Source organism: Lissotriton helveticus, chromosome 6 (genome assembly GCF_964261635.1).
Source record: "Lissotriton helveticus chromosome 6, aLisHel1.1, whole genome shotgun sequence".
Taxonomy (NCBI): Eukaryota; Metazoa; Chordata; class Amphibia; order Caudata; family Salamandridae; genus Lissotriton; species Lissotriton helveticus.
In genome coordinates, this window is record NC_136067.1 from 1789688224 (window position 1) to 1789710929 (window position 22706).

At 47.8% G+C, this 22706-nt stretch overlaps 1 protein-coding gene across 1 annotated transcript in view; it reads left to right on the forward strand.

Moving 5' to 3' along the window:
• LRPPRC (leucine rich pentatricopeptide repeat containing) overlaps positions 1-22706 on the forward strand; it is an 848306-nt gene that overhangs the window by 164076 nt on the left and 661524 nt on the right. The window contains exon 12 of the mRNA XM_078649683.1: positions 6983-7101. Coding sequence (XP_078505809.1) covers positions 6983-7101 — 119 coding nt within the window. The remainder of the gene's footprint in view (positions 1-6982; positions 7102-22706) is intronic.

The following is a 22706-nucleotide window of genomic DNA, read 5'->3' on the forward strand; positions in this document are numbered from 1 at the left end:
TACCTCTCTGGAGTAAGACCAGATCCCTTGATCAGTGTCGCCTCCATGTTGGAGTTGATGAGATGCTCCGTGGTACCCAAGTCCAACTGGGTGTCCCTCCACTTCAAAGTGCTTCCACAAATCTGTCCCCCAATCTTTATCAGGGACCATGCTCCTGTGTAAAGCTGCTTCATAGCCCCGAAACCCATGTCATCCTTCTTGGTATAATCATTCACTAAACCCTTGGGTATGCGCACCTTCCCCTCAGACTGCACTGAGCATATGCTGCCACCATCTGTGCTGGACCCACCTCTAGGCTGATCCAGCTCTGTTGTACCACAAACCCACCATGCAGGCACTATTCCTCCATTTCCACAATAGCATTCTCAATCTGTGTGTGTGCTCAACAGACTCCTTTGCTGCTAGCCAGGCCCTCAGTGCCTTTTGCAGCTTCTCCTTTCTAGTGAGGTTTTTAAAAGGGCATTTGGAGTACATGCAGAACTTTTTGAGCTAAGGCACTGTGTACGTCTCCAACCCCCCTCCACCCCCCCTTCTCAAATACCAAATCTGCAGGTACAGCTGTTGGCTCTCCAGACTGAGACATCATTGTGGTGAAATCTAAAAAGTGGCAAAAACAGAGAAAAGCATAAATAGTACGCTGGGGTGTTACTGTCTGCAATATGGAAGTAGTGTACATCAATCATCACTATGTAATGCAGAAATACAAGTCTTGTCCTAACTGCTGATCACCATTTGAAATGGGGTTTCTTGGTGGGGGTTCGCACCCTGTCCAAGTAGGGACCGTCACTCTAGGCCGAGTAAGTTGGTTACACCCTCAGAATAACCCGTGCTGACTCCCTTGTTAGCTTGGCAAGAGCAGTCAGGCTTATCTCAGAGGCAATATGTCAAGCACATTCACACTCCCATGCCACGCGCCATACAACACACACAAACGCACTTTAGAAAAATACCCACTAATGCACAAGACCAAAACAACAAAAATCCAACCTTCAGAACTCAAGATACGAGTTACAAAGATTAAATGCAGGTATAGCACTTAGAAACACAACTCCAGCTAGTGCAATAGCCACTTGGTTTACATAGTCAAATCTCTAAGTTCATTGCCGCTCCCGATGGAGCGCAGGCCGGTGACTGAGTCGTACAGACCCTGGTTACAGTACCTTTGTAACGATGACAAAACAAAGATGTTGCAAGGTGCCGGGGAAGTGAGGAGTCACTGAGACCGGTGCGGCATCAGTTCCCCACTGTCAGTGCATCACTGACACAGGTAAGGCGTCCGTTTCTGCCAATGACGCCTTGGACATTGCAAGGCACAAGGGAGGTGATGCAGCGTTGGTGGTGAGGCATCGGTTCTGCTGGCAGTGCGGGGTTGATGAAGTATCGAGAGTCAAACCACGCAGTGTTGATGTCACAGCACGGGGCCACCGGTGCGGTGGCGCAGTTGGAGACGTGCGCCACAGACTTCAGTGGCACGCTACTCGGGACACCTTCTGTGGCAGTTCTTCGGTGGCACAGGGAGTGGCGCCGGCTCCAAAGTCACACTCATAAGTCGATGTGTTGGTTTCTTCTTGGTGAACACAGCATACTTGCTTCCAAGGGCCCAGGTACTGAAGTTGCACCACTTGGCAGAGTGGGGCTCTCAGCCGGAAAACCCAGATGCTGCAGGTGAGATCTTTAATGGCCCTGAGACTTCAAACAGGAGTCAAGCTCAACTCAAGCTCTTGTAGAACCTTAGAAAGCAGGATGTAGAAAGCAAAGTCTAGTCCTTTCACTTTCTGGACAGAAGCATTAAGCTGCAGGCCAACAAAGCAAAGCAAACAGCAAAGTGGTAGTCCGTCCTGACAGCAACATGGCTCTTCTTCCTGGCAGAAAGTCCTCAATCCAGAAGTGTTCCAAGTAATAGGGTCACAGGTCCAGTATTCTGCCTTTAAAGTAGACAAACTTCAAAGAAAAGTCTTTGTAGCGCACAAGACCCTGCCCTGGCTCCAGACACACTACAGGGGGTGGAAGCTTCTTTATTTGATAACAGGCACAGCAGGTGTCCTTGTCAGCTCCTCCCACTATTCTAGCTCCGGAAGACCCCTCAGCCTGGTAATGGACCATCCGGATATGCCGGGCACAACATCTCCCAGTGTGTGACTGTCTAGAGTGGATGCACAAACATCCCACCTGTCATCTGACCCAGGCGTGTATTTAGAGACGGGCAAAGGCCCAGAATTGTCAAAGTAAGAAAATGCCAATTTTCTATAAGTGCCATTTTCAGACCTGCAATTTAAAAGACACCTTCACTAAAAGATGTATTTTTAAATTGGGAGTCCAGGGACTCCAAGCTCTTATTTTCTATCTGCTCTCAATTGGAAGATACCCTTGTAAGATGTTACAAGGCAGCTCCAATGCTATGGGAGAGATGGGCCTTGCTGTAGCGAAAACGAAATTAGCAGTATTTCACTACCAAGGCATGTCCTACCCTGTAAATACATTGCACCCTACCCATGGGGCTACCTTGGGCCTACCTTAGGAGTGCCTGACCTTTAGTAAAAGGGAAGGTTTGGGCCTGGCAAGTGGGTTCTCTTGCCAGCACCACGCTAGGAGGAGTCCGGTCTAACACCGACTATTGAAATGGTGTTGCTTTCAATTTGGGACTGTATTCTGAGCTTGTGTTCGAAACATTAGAGCTAAAATGCCACGTTCCTCGCCAGTGGCGAAACGAAAGATGTAGGACCCGCCTATAAAATGTGGCGAGGGGGCGGGCCCCCCAAAACTGTCGCAGTGCAAAGAGTTGATTGGGGACCCCAAAAGACCCTCTCCGCCCCACTGCACTGGCCTCAGTTGAGTCCGTGGTTCTCGTTCCGCGCTCATCCTTTGTCAGACAGCATCGAAAAATCAATAATGTATTTATCTAAGATGTCCAGGGCGCGCTGGGGTGAGTTCATAAAACATTTCGGCTGCTTCTACGGGACCTCGGCAGTCGCGTCCGTATTTTGCTTCCCTGTTTACCTTATGCCTCTTCCAGATGATATGCAAAGTGCTTCGAGGTCCGCCCGGGGCACATGATGCCCTGGGGTCCCAAAGGATCCCCTTTCTTCCACGGATGCATCTGTGAAAGTGTAACTCTATGGCATTCCATTAGTATTCTGTTACGTGCGTCAAACTATCTTTTGTTGGGAACAGTGTGTTGGAATGAAGAATTCGGACAAAAGGGACGGCCAGGGCGCGAATATAAACTAATTGAAGTATACTCACCAGTAAAGCCCCTGTCGCCCAATATACCAACTAACTCCGAAGTTTTATCGTATTCATCATCAATCTAAGGATTCCCTTCTTCTATTTCTTATTGTGTGGTGGTGTGCCCCCTACCTGCTATGGAGCACACATTGAAAATACACAAACCTATGCTTTTCCCTCCCATTCTCTGTACTTTGGCAATGGTGTCCGTTTCAGCGCCCCCTTGCTTGTCTTTTTGACCCAGGGGTGGGTTCACAGGTCTTTATAGAGATTCATGTATCTTTCATGGAGCACTGCATTGTTCATCAGTGGCGCCGAATTGCATGATCTTAGCCAATGCGACAGGGAATACAATTTAAAGAAGCTTGTGCTAGACTTCTGCTATTGTACAGTGCTCCCGATATCTAAATGCCATATTGTTCCTTCTCTGCATTGGTGGCTGAAATGTAGGTCCCTGCACTCAACGCGTAGAGCATGCTCACATTTGCCCAGCAAATGTAACAGAAGCGTCTCCCCGTTTGAAAGACCGCCTTGCTGCTCTGTTAGTCTAAACTATATTTCACGCCTGAAAGGCTTCGGTTATAACGTTGGCTGGTCTCTCTAAATGTTTCCCGAGACAGAATCTTGCCGAAGTAACGTTGAAACTAGCTGTCAAAATAACAGGGGCATCCAGTGAGATTTACCGCAATTAATTCTGTTTATCATTTTTACAGATTCTAGGCCAAAATCGGACAGTTTTTAGTTTAAGGCATACTTGGGGAGATCATGCGACTTTAATTTAGTGTGACTTGCCTGCGTGTATTTTTAAGTGCTCAAAGGGAATTCACATTTGATTATTTGCACCATTGTGCACTGCATAAAATATTCATGAAAGTGTCACTTTTCCATAGGTGGCACTCCAGGGCAACAAGGGGGACTTTGGGCAAACTTTGCAAATTAAAAGTAAGGCTTCTGAGTGGCAGCTTGGAAGGGAAGCATATGCTACTGTGGACGAATGCCCTGCAGCGGGTGACAAATGCGTTCAGAGCCAGCAAGGAGCGACGCGGCTACCCGCGCGGCGCTGCCAAGAAAGCTTGTCCTTATTGTGCCGTTCCTCAGTTGCGTCTTCTCCCACTTTGAGTTTTTCAGTCATATCTGTTTTTAATAGGGTGGTTTCATAAAGTAAACTGTACTGTTTTGGTTCAGAGGCTTTGGTGACCTTGCAGAGACGTGTTTTATTTTGTGCGCTATGCCTGAAATTGGGCAAATCCTGCCTCGTTACTTCCCATCCCAGTGTCTCGGCACCACACTGATATTTTTTATTTTCAATGTGTAGTGTGGTAGCGGCAGTGTGTGTTTGTGTTTGTGTGTGAGCAGGGGGTGGGTGGAGGGCAGACGTCTCATCTGTCAGACAAAGCTGAAGGGAAGCACAGGGACTCTGATAATGTATCCTCACGCTGTTAAAAACCAATTAAACGAGCATTTGCAATGCAATAGGTCTCGCATTAGGAAAGTGTGAGCTATTGGTATTGTAAATGACACATTTTTGTAATGTGTTGGCTTTGAAAATATATAAATTAATAGCATTGTTATTCACAAAGCCAATAGCTTACACTTTCCTAATGCGAGTCCTATTGGCTATGGCAATGCTTGTTGGTAGCAAGCAAGGACAGTGCTGTTGTGGTGCTGAGTGATGATGTGGTTGGGCTGAGTGATGTGGTGGTGTATTAGAGTGATGTGGTGGTGTATGAGAGTGATGTGGTGGTGTCCCAAAGTAATATGGTGGTGTCCCCGAGTGATGTGGTGGTGTCCCGAGTGATGTGGTGGTGTCCCGAGTGATGTGGTGGTGTCCCAGAGTGATGTGGTGGTGTCCCCCGAGTGATGTGGTGGTGTCCCCCGAGTGATGTGGTGTTATCCCCGAGTGATGTGGTGGTGCCCCCGAGTGATGTGGCGGTGCCCCCGAGTGATGTGGCGGTGCCCCTGAGTGATGTGGCGGTGCCCCTGAGTGATGTGGCGGTGCCCCTGAGTGATGTGGCGGTGCCCCTGAGTGATGTGGCGGTGCCCCTGAGTGATGTGGCGGTGCCCCTGAGTGATGTGGCGGTGCCCCCGAGTGATGTGGCGGTGCCCCCGAGTGATGTGGCGGTGCCCCCGAGTGATGTGGCGGTGTCCCCGAGTGATGTGGCGGTGTCACCGAGTGATGTGGTGGGGTCACCGAGTACTGTGGTGGGGTCACCGAGTACTGTGGTGGTGCCCCCGAGTGATGTGGTGGTGTCCCCGAGTGATGTGGTGGTTTTCTGAGTGATGGAGGGTGGAGTTGGAGGGTGGAGTTGACACCACAATGATTCAGCTGCAGCTGACAGATCTCAGACATGGTGCAGTACGGCTAGTGCAGTGCAGCCCCTGTGTGACACTGAAGAGTGAAGGAAAAGAGTCAACCGTGAAATAAGGAAGTAATCCGTAGAGGGCAAGTTGCTTGCCTCAAAAAGTGAATGTGGATGTTTGCAGACCCACTGAATTTGCTTTACTTAACTTATTTTCACGAATGGTGACGGCTGCGTGTTTCCATCAAAATGCAACTACCAGGCTGTGCGCATGTGACATTTGTCAGCTTCTGTGGAGTATTTAGTTGCAGTGGGGCAGTTTGCTTCTATTACAGCAGACTTACTTAGCAGCCCCCCGAGCGCCATCGTGAGAGAGGGGGCTGTGATTTGAGAATGTCAGCTGGGTTAAAGAACGCACTGCACATAGCTTGCATTTTTGTGTGAAATGAATTGAACACTGACTTTCTGTACTTGCATATCGGACCTGCTTAACTTGTCCTTTTTAGAAGTCTTACTTACCTGGCTATTGTTCTAGGCATGGTAGGGCTCCCCCAACAAAAAGCATCTGCGGGCTTGCAGAGAGGCAGCTCGGAACTAGTATGAGGACATCTTGCTACAGTGTTGGAGCTCAGAGGCAGTAAGCAGAAAACGGAAGAAATGAAGTGGACAGAAACTGAGGCAAGGTTCACAGCAGAACTGTTGACAAACAGGCTCACTCCGTGTGTTCTGAGATTTCAGCGCGTCAGAACACAGCATTTGTGTTGGGGCCTATCTAATAAGTGAAATGTCGTGTTTATGTAGGAGGGTGGTGACCGGGCGGAAGCAGCGACGGTGGAAAGCAACCAGGGAAATGCTGCTATTGTGTGGGAGGGCAATATTAAACAAGGGAGCGAGAGAGGAAACGGGGAGCTAGGAAGACATTTTAGGGAGGGAAGTGGGCAGGGTGGGCAGAGGAGGTGGGTGGGGCAGGGCAGAGGAAGGGGTGAGGTGAAGCTCAGCTAAGGATGTGACAGAGTGTGAAGGAAAGGGATGTAGCGCGTAAGAACATCTGATGGGGGGAGCGAGGAGCAGCAGCCTTTGAAGTCTGATGCGAGGCACAGACAAATGGTGGTTTGTGACATGGCTGGTTTGTGCACGCGCATAGATCACATGAACTGTGGCTAATCTGCCGTTTTGGCAGACTTTTCGGACCGCTTACTAGAAATCTCGACAAACAAGCATTGCTAAAGCAATGCTTTAGGTCGAGACCTAATAAGGTTCAATTGCCCATCGCTTCTGGCCGTAGCGGGTGCACATTTAGTCCAGTTGATTGGAAAAAGACCAGGCTGCATAGGTGTTCATTCTAATTAACAGTGTACACGTCCCTTTTCCTGTCTTGTAATTCAGTCTTAAAAGTGACAGGGCTTAGAAAAATGCATCAAATCTGATTTTTAATTTTTGTTTTTTTATTTTTGTAGGAACTATTGAAGTCATGAAAACTCTACACGAGCTTGGTATAGAACCAGATGTAGATACTTACACAGACTACGTGATGAACGTCTTTGATGATGCACAGTCTGCCCGTAGACTGCTACAGGTAGGTTTGTTTTTACTGGAATGAAAGAGCTTGAGAAAGACAACGATTTTGCTCATTAGCTTCTGTTCATATTATAAAACCTGAATGTTCCCGCCCTCGTTTTTTTTTACACTTGATTGCAAGAACCTCTCAAATAACGAGCAGATCATTTTACCTGCAGTGTATGTTTCTTCGTGATAGTCTTCAGGATTTTCCCTTTGATTCATCTGTCCAGATTTCTCCTAATGCCTTGGGGAAAGACAAGTGCTCGAGTCCATTCCGAGCTGTAGAAGACCTTACCAGCGTCGTCCTCCCATTTCTCTTTAAGGGAGTCGAAGGAGCAGATAAAATAAGGCAAGAAAACTTTGTAAAACCAAGTGACATGGCTTCACCAAGCCACCTTTGTGTAGAAGGCCTGGACCAAGGAGTGTCTCGGGCCTAGTGTCTGTGATAGATTAAATACAGTGGAGAATGAGTTATTTGCATCGTAAGTAAAATATTGTCCTCTGTGCAGTGCAAACTGGTCGATGAGGTCCTCAAACCCGAGGAGGCAGCCATCCTCAAGTTAGGCACTCAGGGCATCAATATGGGGCGGTGCCAGTGCGTCAAGTTATCCTGACTGAGGTATGTATGTATTGCATACTTTTATAGCACGAACTGTCACCCAGAAGGTATCCTGGCGCTTTGACTCTACCTAACTTCATGCAATCACACAAATTACACTGCCCTGGGAAAAAAGTAAGACTTCAGCCCTCTTTTAAAGGAGGAAAGTTCCTTCATGCTCCTCAAGAACAGGGGAAGAGAATTCCCAAAGCTTGGCAGCAGTGAAGCCAAAGGAGCGGTCGCCCATCCGGACCCTCTGGATCCTAGGAACTGTCACCAAGCAAGCAGAGGAGGACCGTAGAGGTCTGGCTGCTGAGTACCATGAAAAGAGATCTTGCAGCGCAACAGGCCCCTGTCCATGGAGAGCCCTAAAGACTATGCAAGACGCCTTAAAGCAAATGCGCTGATGTACAGGTAACCAGTGAAGGTCTTTTAGCGCCAAAGAAGAAGAGGCCGAGCGCATCCGAGAAAGAGCCAGCTTAGCTGCCATATTCTGTATGCGCTGCAACTTGCTAATCAAGGTGCTGGGGGCACCCAGAAGTAGTGCGTTGCAGTAATCCAGCCTGCTAAGAATGATACTACGCACTACTTCCGGTCTAAGATGTGCCGGAAGCAAGGGAAGTATCTTACACAATGTACGGAGCAGCATCATACATGTGGCAATTGTCTTATTTACAAAGGCATCTAACTGTAAATTTGGGCCGAACATGACGCCCAAATTACGAGCAGCATCCGCTGCCCTAGCCATGCCCATAGACGAGGCTGGCCAAAAACCAGTCGGCAGGGGGCGAGGGGTGCGGTCCAAAGAGCAATACAGCACCTCAGTCTTAGATCCATTGAACTGGAGGGAGTTACATCTCAACCAGTCCGCAGTCGCTGTCATTCAGCGATGGAAAGTCTCCTTAGAAACGGCGTCTCTGCCTTCCAGGGAGAAAATGAGCTGCGTATCGTCGCGTAATTAATAACCGAGATGCCAAAGGATTTAATCAGCCTGATCAGAGGGCGGAGGTACAGGTTGAACAAAATAGGGCTAATTGCCGACCCCTGAGGCACCCCTTTCTGATGGCAGAACTGAAAGGCGGCAGAGCCACCACCTGGTGCCTGTTGTAGAGGTAAGAAACTAGCCAATCCCGGGTCAAGCCTGCTACTCCAATCTCTTCCAGCCTGCTAATTAGTGTGGCGTGGTTGACCGTATCGAACGCAGCCGACATGTCGAGCAGCACTAAAAATGCTGCCCGACCAGTGTCGACCCGCGAACGAAGACGGCCGTGGAGGTTGGACATACCCCAAAGGGGTATGGTGGGGAGTATAAGGGAGGGTGCTTCTAGTTTGGCACATGGTCCGGGCAAATGGCCATAGCGCATACTTGGAGCAGTTGGGGGAGGTGGCCTATACACAGGAGGCCAGCGATAAGGAGCTCATCAGGCTGGAGCTGTGACCATTCTGCACATGTCTCCTCAATGAAAAGTCCCACCATCCAACCACTGAGCCACTGTAGCTTGACAGAAAGGAAGTAGAGTACAAAGCCCAGGGCCCCCAATTCATCCCTGCCAGTTGGAAGGCGCAGCTTGATAAGCACCACTCTTCGACCTGCATGCCAGAAGAGCTCAATGAATAAATAAAATAATAAAATAAAAATAGATAAAATGAATCCAAGGATGCGGAGAACTTTTGGAGGAGTGTGACAGGTACATTAGTAAAATGTTAGAAAAGGCGAGGGAGGATGTTTCACCCAATCGGAGCTAGGGGCAGTGTCTTCCAAAACTGCCCTTGGGATGTCAGGGAGGTAACGGCTTTCGTCAGGTTGCCATCCAGCAAGTCTTGATCGGAGTGAAATATCCTGATCCCCAAGTAACGAAAAGAGGTACTCTCCCAATGGAAGGAATTCTCACCTAGCCAGAGGTCAGACTCCGACTCTGGGACAGCGGGAGCAAGCGGGTAAGCGTAGGATTTTGCTCCGTTCACATGTAGGCCAGATGTCATAAACAAGATATCTGAGGTAAATCAGGAGATCATCAGCATAGAGTGAGATCGCATGAAGCCAGTCTTGCAACTGGATACCTCAACCTGGGGCCGGAAGTAAAGCAAACTGATGATTCGGATAACTCAGTCACTCCATCAATCAACAGCATTTGTAAAGTGCACTGCTGTCACCCGAGGGGTATCTGGGCTCTGTGTCTCTGTCGAAGAGCCAGGTCTTGAGTATCTTTCTGAAGTCTGCCAGTAAGGGGGTTGTACAGAGATGGAGGGGAAGGTAGTTTCAGGTCTTGGCAGCAATGTATGTAGGAGCAGAAGCGCCCATCGCTACGGCTGCGACGGACGTGTAGGGTGCGTGCAATGGTGAGTGCAGTGGAGTGCAGGTGTCTAGTGGGTTGGTGGAAGTTAAGTTGATGGTGGATGTAGGCAGGTCCTAAGCCATAGAGGGCTTTGTAGGTATGTCTGAGGATCTTGAACTGGCATCTCTTCTGGATAGGGAGCCAGTGGAGGTCTCTCAGGTGGAGGGCGATGTGGGTTCATTTGGGGAGGTCCAGGATCAGTCTGACTGCGGTGTTCTGTAGGGTCTGGAGTCTTAATTAGCTGGCTGGAGATGTCCGCATAGAGTGCTTTATCATAGTCGAGGCCTCTGGTGACGAGGCCTGGTTGGGATCCATGTGATGATCCTGCAGAGCATGCAAAGTGTGTGGAAGCAGGAGGAGGTGATTGTGTGTTGACCTGTTATCAGTTGGCTGTCAAGGATGATGCCGAGGTTGCGTGCATGGTCGATCGGTGTGGGTGTAGGTCCAGGTTTGCAGGTCATCAGCTGTGGTGCCATGCAGAGGTGTTCTTCCTGAAGATCAGTACATCCGTTTTGTCGTAGTTGAGTTGGAGCTATTTGGCTACACTGGTCATGGCGTTGCAAAAGTTGGCATTGGAGGGATCCACAGTGAGCGAGAGAATCAATTGAGTTTTGCCAAAACCAAAATGCTAGAGAACAATGAGGAGGAAATCCCACAGCTGGAGGAGAACATCTCACAGCTGGATTCAAATGCCTTGCTGAAGTCAAGGCTAAAGGTCTTTGTGCAAAGCCAGACCTGGGGAGCTTCTTCCATGAATCTGTAGAGCAGGTGAAGATTAAGTGTTATCTTGCTGGGGATAAATCTGTTCTGATCGGAGTGAATTAGATCGGGAGTAAGGGCAGTGTCTGAGTATCCAGGATTTTCCAGAGGATCATGTAATCTTGGTTGATGATGGCAATCGGCCTATATGATGTCGGGTCCTTCAGTGGGGAGCACTGATTTGGAATTGTCACAAGCAATGACTCTTGGAGCGACAGAGGTAGGAAGCCATCCATCAAGTCTGCTTCATAGAGCTCTGCTAACTTGGGAACTAAGATTGTGTAGTAGGTGGGGTAAAAATTTAGTGGTAGGCCATCAGTACCAGGCATTTTGCCCGCCGCAAGGTCTTTGATGGCGGCTTTTACTGCTGGTGGACGATTGGGCGAGAGGCAGCTGGTAAGCACAAGAGAGAAAGGTCAGCGAGAAAGTTGTGTGCACGGACCCATTGGGAATCGGTGTCTTCTGCATAGAAATGACAATAAATGTCTAGAACCTCTGCAAGGATTACCTTTTGACAGTACAGCGTCACTCTAGTGGGGTCACAGAGCGTGATGGTGGGTATGTAAGTGGTGTCCCAGGGGTGGGGGGAACCAGGCAAGGAGCCTGCAGGCCTTGCTGCTCTTTGAGTGCCTGTGATTTGCAGAAGCAGTGTAGTTCAGATGCCTAAGTCTCTCCGAGAGGGCGGCTTAGTTGGCGCCAGCTTTAGAGAGAGCCCTCAGGAAAGAGGAGTTCAGGACAACTTGGCGCTCAAGGTGGGTACAAAGTGGTACAAAAGGGGGTGGTGGTGATGGACGGAGCATCTGAACCAATCAAACACTCACACCCAGTCAACAGCCACCCCAGTTCAGACATGGCCATGTGCAAATCAGTCTGACTCTGTGCCTCATGGGAACAGTCCAGCCCGAACTGCCAAGCCATGCCTTCCCTGGACCGGAAACAAGCTTCCGAGGACCGGTTTCTGGCATTTCAGCCGTCTTCAGCCCGGCTTGCTTGAATCCAGTGGCAAAGTGAGCAAGGGACTCACGTCTGAGCATACCCTGCCAACTTATGGCGAACAAAGTGGTACTAAAGGGAGTGGTGATGGATATGGCCATGTCTGAACTGGGGTGGCAGAGTGGGCTAAAGAACGGTGATGGATTAAACCCAGATCTATTGACTGGGTGTGAGTGTTTGATTGGTTCAGATGCTCCGTCCATCACCACCCCCTTTTGTACCAAGGTGGGTACAAGCATTTTAAGCTCTCAAGAGGTTTTCCTCAAGGACCCCATGGACTGTTGCCATATAGCGAATAGGGTGGAGGCGGACCATTGTTTTAAGGGCGTCCCTTTCAATAAGTCTCAAGCTTGGTTTTTTTCCTCTCAGTTTTATATAGTGCAAACTTGACCCAAAGGTACCCGGTATCTGAGCACTTTACATGAGCAGCCGGTTACGTTACATAAGGACACATTCATTATTTTCTTTTAAACTTCTTTTTATTAAACAGTATTCAGCTTGCGTAATCATAATCTTATTCATAAGTTGCGTTAGATACAATTTCAGTGGCATACAAATTCCACTTTACAAAAACATGTAATGATATTAGTGGTTCCTATAGATACCAGCTGTCCGGTCTCCCTGTCCCTCCCCACCTAACTAGTCTATACCCCCTATAGTCTTCCCACCGTTGCCAAATTTTCTCCCATTTCTTGGGGCCTCCCCGGCTTTTGTAGATTGTTTTTTTCCACTGCGCAGCACCAATCCATATCTTTTTCCCACTGGGAGACTGTAGGCGGCTGAGTCGCCCCCCATGCCCCAGCAATGTTCCTCTTGGCAACCATTGCAGCCACCTGTAGCCATATTGGACACATTCATTTTTGTTAGGTACTGGAAGATTAAGTGATTTGCCCAGAATCACAGGATGTTGAGTGTCATTGCAGAGACTCAAACCTAGTTCCTCGGATTTGAGATTGGCAGCCCTAGCTGTTAGGGCACATCCTTTCCCTTTGAATGCTTTTAATGCACATTGGTGCCGAGATATTCCTGTACGGCGGAAGTCAGAGAGGAGTGGATTAGGGGTCCTCGAACTTGGGCCCTTGTAAGTGCCAAATGGGAATGGGGTTAGGGTTGGAGTGCCTAAGTCAGCAATGTGATAACACATCCATGGTCAGAAATGGAGCGGCCTACGTAACTGGAGGAAGCAAAGTTAGAGCACAGGTGAGCTGAGCAAACTATGCTCTCAAGTCGCACAAGCCAGCTCTGTGGGGCAGAGTAGTAGTAGAGCTGGAGAGCTAGTTTGTGGTGGTGCCAGACATCAAGGAGAGACCAGTGGATGAACCAGGCGATTATAGCTTTGCCGTTGCCTATTTGGGGGACGTGATGGCGAGGGTGATGGAACCTGTCAACACTGACCTCTAGGACAGCATTAAAGTTACCACTAGTGACCCATGGGAGATCTGCCCATTGGGAAAGGGTAAGCAAGAGGTCTACTAAGAATGCCGGGTGATCAACATTTGGGGTGTTGAGGGAATCAAAGGCCAGGGGCTTACCATCCAAGGAGCCCTCGATGAAGACATGTCTACCCTTGGGGTTTATCACAGTGGTCTGGGTGTAATTGGGATGGCCGGTTAAACCCAGATCAGGACCCCATGAGCGAATGTAGAACGTTGAGGAGAAATTTGTTCATGCCGCCTCTTTTGAAGTCAGAGTACCTCAGGGCTGTGATATGGGTCTCTTGAAGCACAAAATTGGCATTTTTACATTTTAGAACTTAGTAAATCTTATAGTGCTGACTAGTTGTGTGTATACCTTGAATGTTTCCAGGGCAGTAGGGTATACTGTCTTACTCGCGGGGCAGGCATGTGAGATGGAGGAAGGAGATTTTCAACCCCCTGCCATTGCGAGCAGGGGAATGCTGGGGTTACGCCGCTGCATTAGGGGAACACTAATGATAATAAGGAGAAGTCAGTGTGACAGCAGCGATCATGGTGGTAGGCATAAGGGCAGGTGACCCAGGGCTTGCAAAGTGAAGGTGGGCCACGGGTGGTAAGGGCTTGCAGGGCCTGTAAGGACAAAGCAATTAGGACGAGGCCGAAGAGGAGCCGAATTGCTAGACTAGGAAAAGCTAGGGTCATCCGGGGGAAGGAGAGGGAGACAGAGCTCCCAATGATATAGAAGGCACAATCAGAGACTTTATCAACCATTCTGCTGTCTCGGAGGGGGGGTCCCTAAAGGTGGTGAACCAGAAAGATGTAATGGACCCAGCACTGAAGCTAGTCACCTAAGGCCGCCGTTGTGTCCAGAGCCGCCTGCTTGTCATCTCTGGTCTACAGAAGGAGTAGGTCCTGACGGATGTGACTGAGGTTGAGAGTGGTGGTCAGCTGTGCGGTTTGAGGGTCTGTAGTGGAGTTAGTCCACCTGAGAGGGGGCTCCTCTGCCCAGTCTCAGGCCTCTGTAGGGTCAGTGACAAACAGGGCGTTGCGATCAGTCAAAATTCTAAGTTTAGTCTGGAGGGGGAGGGGAGTATTTGACATCCATGTTCCAAAGTTGCCTCTTCACCTCCATAAAGGAGGCCCGTGATGTTAAACCACCAGGATGTAGTCTGGCAAGATCAGGATCGGATGATGCTCATATTCAATGCGCTTGCAGCAGTCTAGCCAACAAGGGCCATGAGGGCGCTCCTGGACACTGGTGCTTAGATAAAATGTGGTGCACCCTTTCAGTGGAAAAGAATGGAGGACATTTTTGATGCTGGTGTGATGGATTTAATCCATTGTTTTAGGAAGTCCACAGCGTTGGATTCCTCTGTCCCTTCTTGGAGACCAACCACCCGAAGATTGTTTCTGCTTGAGTGGTCCTCTGCTCTACCATAAAGGAACAGGACATTCTGTGGCAAGTCCGAGAGCTGACGTTGATGGTTCTGAGTAGTTGGGTGAAGGTAGTGTTTCCTGTCTGTGAGGGTGACAAACTTTGCAAGCTTTCGCTTGTAGGCACTCAGCAGTCCAGCGTCTATTGCAATGGTGTCAAGTTTGGCTTCCAGTGCTATGTGTCGATGGCCTTGAAGATCAGCTCCAACAGGTTAGCAGCCTGGCCTTTGATAGCCCCGCCCAATAGGCTGCGGTACCTGACCAGAGGGGGGATGATCAGAGTTGGTTGTGTGGAAATTCCCCATAGCAAGCCATAGGCTGGTTGGAGAGCCTGAGTCCCCAAGTTGCAGAGGGAGTGGGGGCCTGCTCCAAAAGGGGGCCTCTCGAGCAGTTGCAGGCATATGGGGGCCCTGGTTGCCCTAAAACAGAGGTCTTCAAACTTTTTGATGTGGAGACCCCCTTGTTAAACTTTTGTAGGCTTAAGAACCCCCTTCTGACAAAAAATTCTAGAATCTTCTACTCCTCATCAACGACAGCTATCGAAGGTCAGTGAGCTTAGGTGTGTTGTCAAAGGTTTAGCTAAAAATAAATGGCCTAATTTATGAGGTATTGGCGTAGGGCAGCGCTGCAAGTCTTCTTGCGGCGCTGCCCTACACCAGTTTTAAAGAGCAGGAATGCACTGTTTTTATGAAATACAGTGCATTCCTGTCCTTTCCCATTGCATTGGCGCACAAATTGCTGTGTAGCACCAACATAGGCAGGATTGTTTTTTACAGGAAGGGGACCCTTCTTTCACATAAACAATCCCGAGTGGCGTTTTCCTCTTTCCTGGTGAGCTACAGAACGCAGCACACATGGACAGAGGAAACAACAACGAAAAATGAAAACATTTCTCCTCGTTACGCCTCTGCTGGTGAGATATCCATTTTGGACCTGCCCCAGGTTTACTTGATTTTGTAAATATGGGGCAGCATCAATCCCATAGGTGTTGCATGGGAACTCCACGCAAAGCCCATGGAACACCTCCTTAACGCAGAGTAAGGCAATGCAGTGACTAGTGCTGCTATGTTTTACCATCAGGTATCTACATATAAAATGATGGGCAGCATAATGAAAAATAAATTTAAAAAGTCGCTAATCAGTGAGGAATGCACTGTAGTGTATTATGGAACCTCTATTAGTTAATGCACTGCAGGTGTCTATGTGTATGTAACCAGAAAGCCACATAATTAAGTCTTGATTGGTGCAGTGGAGAATAGTGATGTGTATTTTTAGTGCTACAAGGTCAGAGCCTATGACAGAAGGCACTGTGAATGTAAGTCATTATTTTGTACTTGCCTTACACACACGGTGTAAGATAGAGTGCTGCAAAACGTGCAAATAGTGTTACAATAAAATGGTGCTTCCAAAATGTAGATTTTAGTAATACCAGAGCATATGTAATGCACATTTTTATTTTTACATAACTATGCCTTCAGCACCTCTTGAGAGTTACTAAGGGCTTTGTAAATGCTGTTAAAATTAAAAACAAGCCTTTCACAGCCCACTTGTTAACTCTTTGCACAACCACTCAAAAAAACAAATCTTTGTCATCACAAAGCTTGAAGTGATTTGAGCATTTAAAGCAGAACCACTACCAAGCACCCTTTACACTTGAAGATTAACTGATAGGCACATTTGCATTTCTTTTAGGCAAGCAAAAACCCTGGCACAAAAACTTTTCACAGCCCTAGACACTCAATTGATAAAACTTCAGCTGATAACGATTTAAATTAGCCGTCCCAGGACTGCTGTCTTTTTCCAACACGAAAGCAAACGTTTAGGATTGCAGGCACAAATGAAGCTGGGGAATGTGAGACCCCCTTCCCAATACTCCACGGCCCCCCTGGGGGTTGCGCCCCACAGATAGAAGACCTCTACCCTAAAAGGATGTGCAATGGAGGTGGTCATGGAGAACATCCAGCCTCGGAGATGGGTTGCAGGGCAGCGTTGCTCGTGGCTCAGTTGCAGGGTCCTCTAGAGTGGAGGAGAGTTGACACAGCTCTTGGAGGTGGGCCAGGGGAGAGTACCCTAGGAATGGTGTGGAGCAGCAGAGTAGGAACACCCACCTCTGTAGCTCTCGCTCGGCTCAGTCGAGGGTAGGAGGGGTCACTCTTCCCATATGGTAAAGCAGTCATCTGTGCATGGCTGTCAGACACTCTGGGAGGAGGGGTGGGGGGGACAAGATGCTACCAGTTTTGTTCAGCTGGGTCCTAAAGGGCCAATGTGGGAGCCAATTGGAAGGAGAACAGCTGAGGCCCAGCGCCTTACTTAAAGTTGGCGGCCACCACGGGGTAGGATGCCAAGGTGCCTAGGCGATGGCTGGCTCAACAGTTCCATGCTAGTTTTAGCCTCCGAGTGGGTCAGTCGTTGCAGGCCACCGACATAATGAGCCCTCCGTAGAGAGTGATGTGCACGTGCAGGCAGGAAATGCAGTGGCGCACACATGAGGCTAGGCCCAGGAGGCCTGTGGGCTGTGGGGGGCGGAGGGAGGGGGGAAGTGGGAGAGTGAGAGGGTGGGAGGTAGTCTACTGGCAGCATGGCACCCAAGCCACAAGAAAAAATACTGGAAGGGAATATCACTTTAAACTGGATAATGGTTTAGTGTGGTATATCTGTGAGAGATATGAATAAAATAACACGTCTACAATGTGGAAAGCATTCATCAGAGCTGCCAGGCTTGTGCAGATCTCTAAGAAACAGGTGATGCCAGCAAAGAATGTATCGTTGGATTCTTTGGTGGTTCTTGAAAGCCTGGTAGCCATTTGTGACAAAATTGCATTAGCAACATTGGACATCTTTAATAAATTGGCTTCTGTTATGTATGTTTTTGAGTGCAGTGCCCATAGGGGAAGAGGTCAAGAGTGAACGGGGGCAGTGACTGTGACCCAATTAGAGGAGGCCCATTTGTGGGAGGGTGTCATGTTAATTTCTTCTAGGATCTTTTGCTCTAGTTTTTTCTGGATGTTTGAAGTAGCTTTACTGATGTGTTTTCTAGCCTTACTTTGTTTGGATTACAGTTTTTCCTTCTCTTGTCATTGCATTGTGGTGATATATATGATTTATATCTTTTGATCACTCCTTCAGTCTGGTTATTTGAGGTATCTGATTTGAGTAACTGTTAGTGATTAGAGTGTGAGCGATTACATAGAAGAAACATCGAACACACACATTTCTCATGTTGTGTTCATCCCCGATCTGCTATAGATGGCTCAATTTGATAATTATTGAAATAAGTGATAATCTGATTCCCACTGCATCGCAAACAACCACTTGGGCTGGACTCACTCTGATCACAATCCACAATTTTTGCAAATGGCATGGGATAACACCACTCCTATTATTTCCACTTGGCGGCCTCCTTCCCTTGGAGCTACCATAACTGAATAATTTGATCATAATCACGACACAGCGTCCACAAGACTCCTTGAGTGGGACGCATCCAAAGTCACTATGTGCGGAAACTTCTTGCGTACATTATGGAATATGCGCAAATCTTTTGAGTGCAACCTTACCCGCATTGAGAGCACACTTCTACACCCAGATACCCTTGTCGGTACACGATCTGGCAGAATGGCGCCGTTTGGCACCAGGAACAAATGGTGCTATTTGAAAGACTGCGCTGCCTCACTTATGCAGCCCACACGGCCCGCTCACACGCTGCTGCCCGCAGATCGGGTCCTTTACTGGATTGGCTTATTCGTCAATACCTATCCAGGCTCACTGCTTCACACACAGAGTGAGATATCAACAAACCTTTCCACTATGCCTCCTTATATCAATCAACGGGGATGACTGGCCCAGTAGCTCTTGGTGCTTTCATTTCCTTACTTTTGTTGCCTGCCTCACATCTGAGCAGCAGGAGGAGTTGGAGGAAGCTATTACTCTGTTTGAAATCCAGGAAAGTATACGCGCACTTGCTACTGGCAAGACACCGGGACCTGCTGGCCTACCCGCTGAATATTTTAAAGCTTATAATCCCCTAGTTGCTCCCCTTCTGAAACAATTATATGAGGAATCTGTTAGAAATGGGGTTTCTGGTTGGCTAGGGTATGCACCTAAGCCAGGCAGAACCCACCTCTCTAGTCAGGGCAAGGGAGTTAAACACCGAAGATAATCCCTGCTCACCCCCTTGGTAGCTTGGCAGAGCAGTCAGGCTTATTCCAGATGCAATGTGTAAAGCGTTTTCGCAACACACTCACACAGCAGTAACACACTAGGTACACCACAAAAGAGACTCCACATAAAGTTATATACAAATCTCCTTTGTACTATCCATAAAAACACATTAGATCACATATATTACTGTGCCACCAAGCACTGGTCAAGACTTCACAGGGAATACATAAATCACTTGGCCAATTGGGCCACTGTCATAAACATTACAGTTAGGGATAACCAGTAACTACTGGCAGGGCTACCTTTAGCATAAAACATTATACATACTCATCATCAACAGTGTACCATAGTAAACACTTGTAGGGTGCACATATTAGAACAAGCATTGGCATCGCAAATAGGTCTCGCCTTTGGGACCTTATGTGTTTAGCCAAAACTTTTGACTATGTTGTAGAGCATTGTGGCTGCTGTGCATTATGTTGAAAAGTTACAATAAAAAGTGGTAAGCATTTTTGTTACCTTTTATACAAACGAAGACGTCATTATATACAACTGAAAAACCTGATTAAAAAAAGATTGACATAAAAAATGTCTTCTAGTTTTTTTGTACTTGCACTGCTGGCAACTTCTTCCTGCCTGTTCTCATGCTTGTTTGTTATATATTTTTTGTTATGGGGGAGCGGGACATAAATAACGGGGGAGTGGAGGTTTGAAAACAGTAATTTAATTAGAACACGAGCAGCGGATGGACACGAGGGGAGAATCAACAGATGCCAGAATCCAAGGGCAGACTGATGTGATGCTTCGGTGGTGCGCTGATGCACAATGGTAGTGGTGAATGATGTTTGGTGCTCAGGTGGTGACACTATATGGTGTGGATTGGAGGTACGTTGTGGATTGTGGAGTTGAAATATGTTGTTTGGTGTGTATTGGAAATGTGTGGTGTTGGATTGCGTGACTTGAAACTGGTGTTGAGTGAAATTATGTTTAGTGACATTGTGTCATGGTGTGGAGTGCATTAATGTTGATTGGTGGTATTACGGGGAATGTATGTTGTATTCAGTAGAGTGTAATTATGTGGCACTGAGTGGTATTATTTGGAGCGTGTGTTGCATTGAGTGCAGTGTAATTATGTAGCATATATTTATGTGGCACTGAGTGGTATTGTGTGGAGTGTATGTTGCATTCAGAGAGTGTTTTTATGTGCGTGCTGTCTTTCTTAGAAAGTCGTTAATGCCAATGGTCGTACATCTGGCCCAGAGCCCAAAGGCACCAGAGCACTTTACCTGAAAGCCACATTACACAAGATCAGATCTGATGCGTCCGCCTAGAATGTCAGTGTGTCAAGCCGACGCCTAAACTCCAATCGGTTTCCCCAGATGGCAGCTTAGGCCGATAGGCCACTGTACATTACAATCAAGAGAGCAGTGTGAATTCTTAAAGTGGCACTCCACATCGTAGGTAAAATCCCAAGGACGTTCTCTGTGTATTATTTTTTGTTGCATATGTGTGCTCCATTCGCACTCTGTTTCACGTTCTTGGAGTGCCTTAAAATTAAACAAGCATTGAAAATGCAATAGGTCTCGCCTTTGATTAAGTTAAAGCCATTTGCTTTGCTTATGGTATTGTATAGTAAAGCAAATGGCTTTAACTTAATCAAAGGCGAGACATATTGCATTTTTAACGCTTGTTCCCGGACTGCAGTGACAGCAGGCACATCGATGTGCGCGTGCTCACACTGCTCACTTCTCACTAGTGGAGAAGTTATAGCATGGTGTCATGCCAGGTGAGTGCTGTAGGGGAAGAGAAATCCTTTAAAGAGTCATTTTCTCTCTGGATTTCCCTTCTCTTTTTTAAATTCAGGAGCAGCAACATTGTTGTGGTGTCACCAGGTCCTTATGTGGGAGCTTTTTAAATAAAAAATACAAGCCATAGTTGCTGCTTATTTTTTTTAATGCAACTAACGACCATTGACAAAGCAAATAGTCCTGTTGCTTGTAGGTATGATGTTACTTGTTGTAGGTAATATGTTACTTGTTGTTTCATATATATGGATGCAATGACAGAAACAGCAAAATACAATTCGGACGGGACACTGCTAAGCACAGATTTCTAGCATATGTAATTTTTAGTGACACCCTTAATTATATTGGCCACGCCTTTTTGAGAGACCCTTCAGTTTTTTCATCCCACTGAAAGCCCTGGCTGAATGGGACCCCACATGAAGGACCGGGGGTGAATGGAGGGTTGCCTGCCCTTCCCCTGCGCTGCTGGGGCCTACGTTATGCCTCTGCAGTGTGCCCATATACATATATCGAGTGAGTGACTCGTCCCCGAAGGGTCTTGAGATCTATGCAACACTGTGTGTTATAGGCGTGTTCTATTTTACATAACGCGCACCTTCAAATGACCCTGCAGGAAAATTGCTTGAGAGCTGACGGGACAGTGGAGAAGTGTACAGTGAAGACCATTGGCCAAAGATGATGATAGAGGGGAAGAAAGAACAGCTTATTCCCCCTGTCACTCAAGTACCAGATTATTTGCTTATCGAATGATCTGTGTGCATAGCGAACGCTGCCTTGGGCCGTTGCTCATCCTCAATGGCGTGCGCCACGTACAAGCACATTATGTGCCTTCTAATTAGTGACTCAGCGCTCATCAGCTTGGCGTGGGTAGCAGCGCCTCTATTACCTAATTTAGCAAGAGTGAGCATTTTTTCACCGCAGCTATCTCTGTGCCTTAAGTTCTATTTATTTTTTTTATTTATTTATTTTTTTTTTTTTTTGGTACGGCGGTGCAAGATATCCATCGGTGCACAAGATGTAATCGTTTCTGACCACAAGATTGCTGTTGGTTCAGGATAATGAGTGGTTCGCCTGTGGTCACGAGAGGCCTCTGAGACGCTGGTTCCACTTTCTCCGTGCACCTAGGAAGAAGTGTCAGCTGGATGTAAGATGCCATTCAATCGTCATCGTCCAAACTTATAATGTGCTATAATCACCCACAAAAATAAATAAACACAAAAGCATCTCGGGCAGGGTAGCATTTAAGACAGGTCAGGAAAGGCATGTTTTCAAAACTTTTTCGAACTGCAGTAATTCCAGTTACAGTTTCCCAGCCTCTGAGAGGTGGTTGGCCGCGAAAGTGAAAGAGATCGCGCGAAGGCCACGCTAATTAAAAGCACAGGCGAAGCAGCATTTTCGTTGCTATGGCAAAATGGCGTGGGACTGTCCACAGTCCCTACGGACAAGCGCATGCTGTTTGCTATGGACAAGTGGCGAGAGCAGCCATCTTTGTCCATGCAGACACGTGCATGCAAGCCCTCGGCAGAATTGATTCCAAAAGGTACTCGCAATGGCGAGGGCAGTGCATGTGCTGCTTTCGCCACCAGGTGAGACCTGAAAAGGGGGGTGTTCAAACTTCTTTCAGCCCAAGCATCTCTAGCACTTTGAACCCATGTGTACAAAGAACGCCTGGAGGGATGGTATCGTGGAGGGAGGCTTTTGAAGCTGTATTTTCCCCTTTTGGCCCTGCTCTTTGAAGAGTAGGAAGAAGAATGATGATGAGGGCGAGGGGCTTGGACCAGGGCTGGCTGCACGAGGGCCTCAGGCGTGGGGTGATTGGAGCGTCTGGACCCATAGCTCAGCGTATTAATTAGCTTTGCCGTTCTCTTTCAGTCGGCAGCTGGAGCTTTGTGCACTCACATTTTGTGTTGCTCATTTGCACAATAAGTCCACCCAATGCAATATGCTGAGTCGGCTTTGTAATGGCAAACCTAGCGCATGCGGCTTCATCAATACAATGCCGTTGACGCTTCAAATAAGTGCCCCGAGTATATTTAAATGGCTGCTCGAGGGCCGGGTGCAGTACGGCTTTAGTTTTGTTTAACAAACAGGGGAATTTAGGGATAGAAAAAGTGCTAGCTATG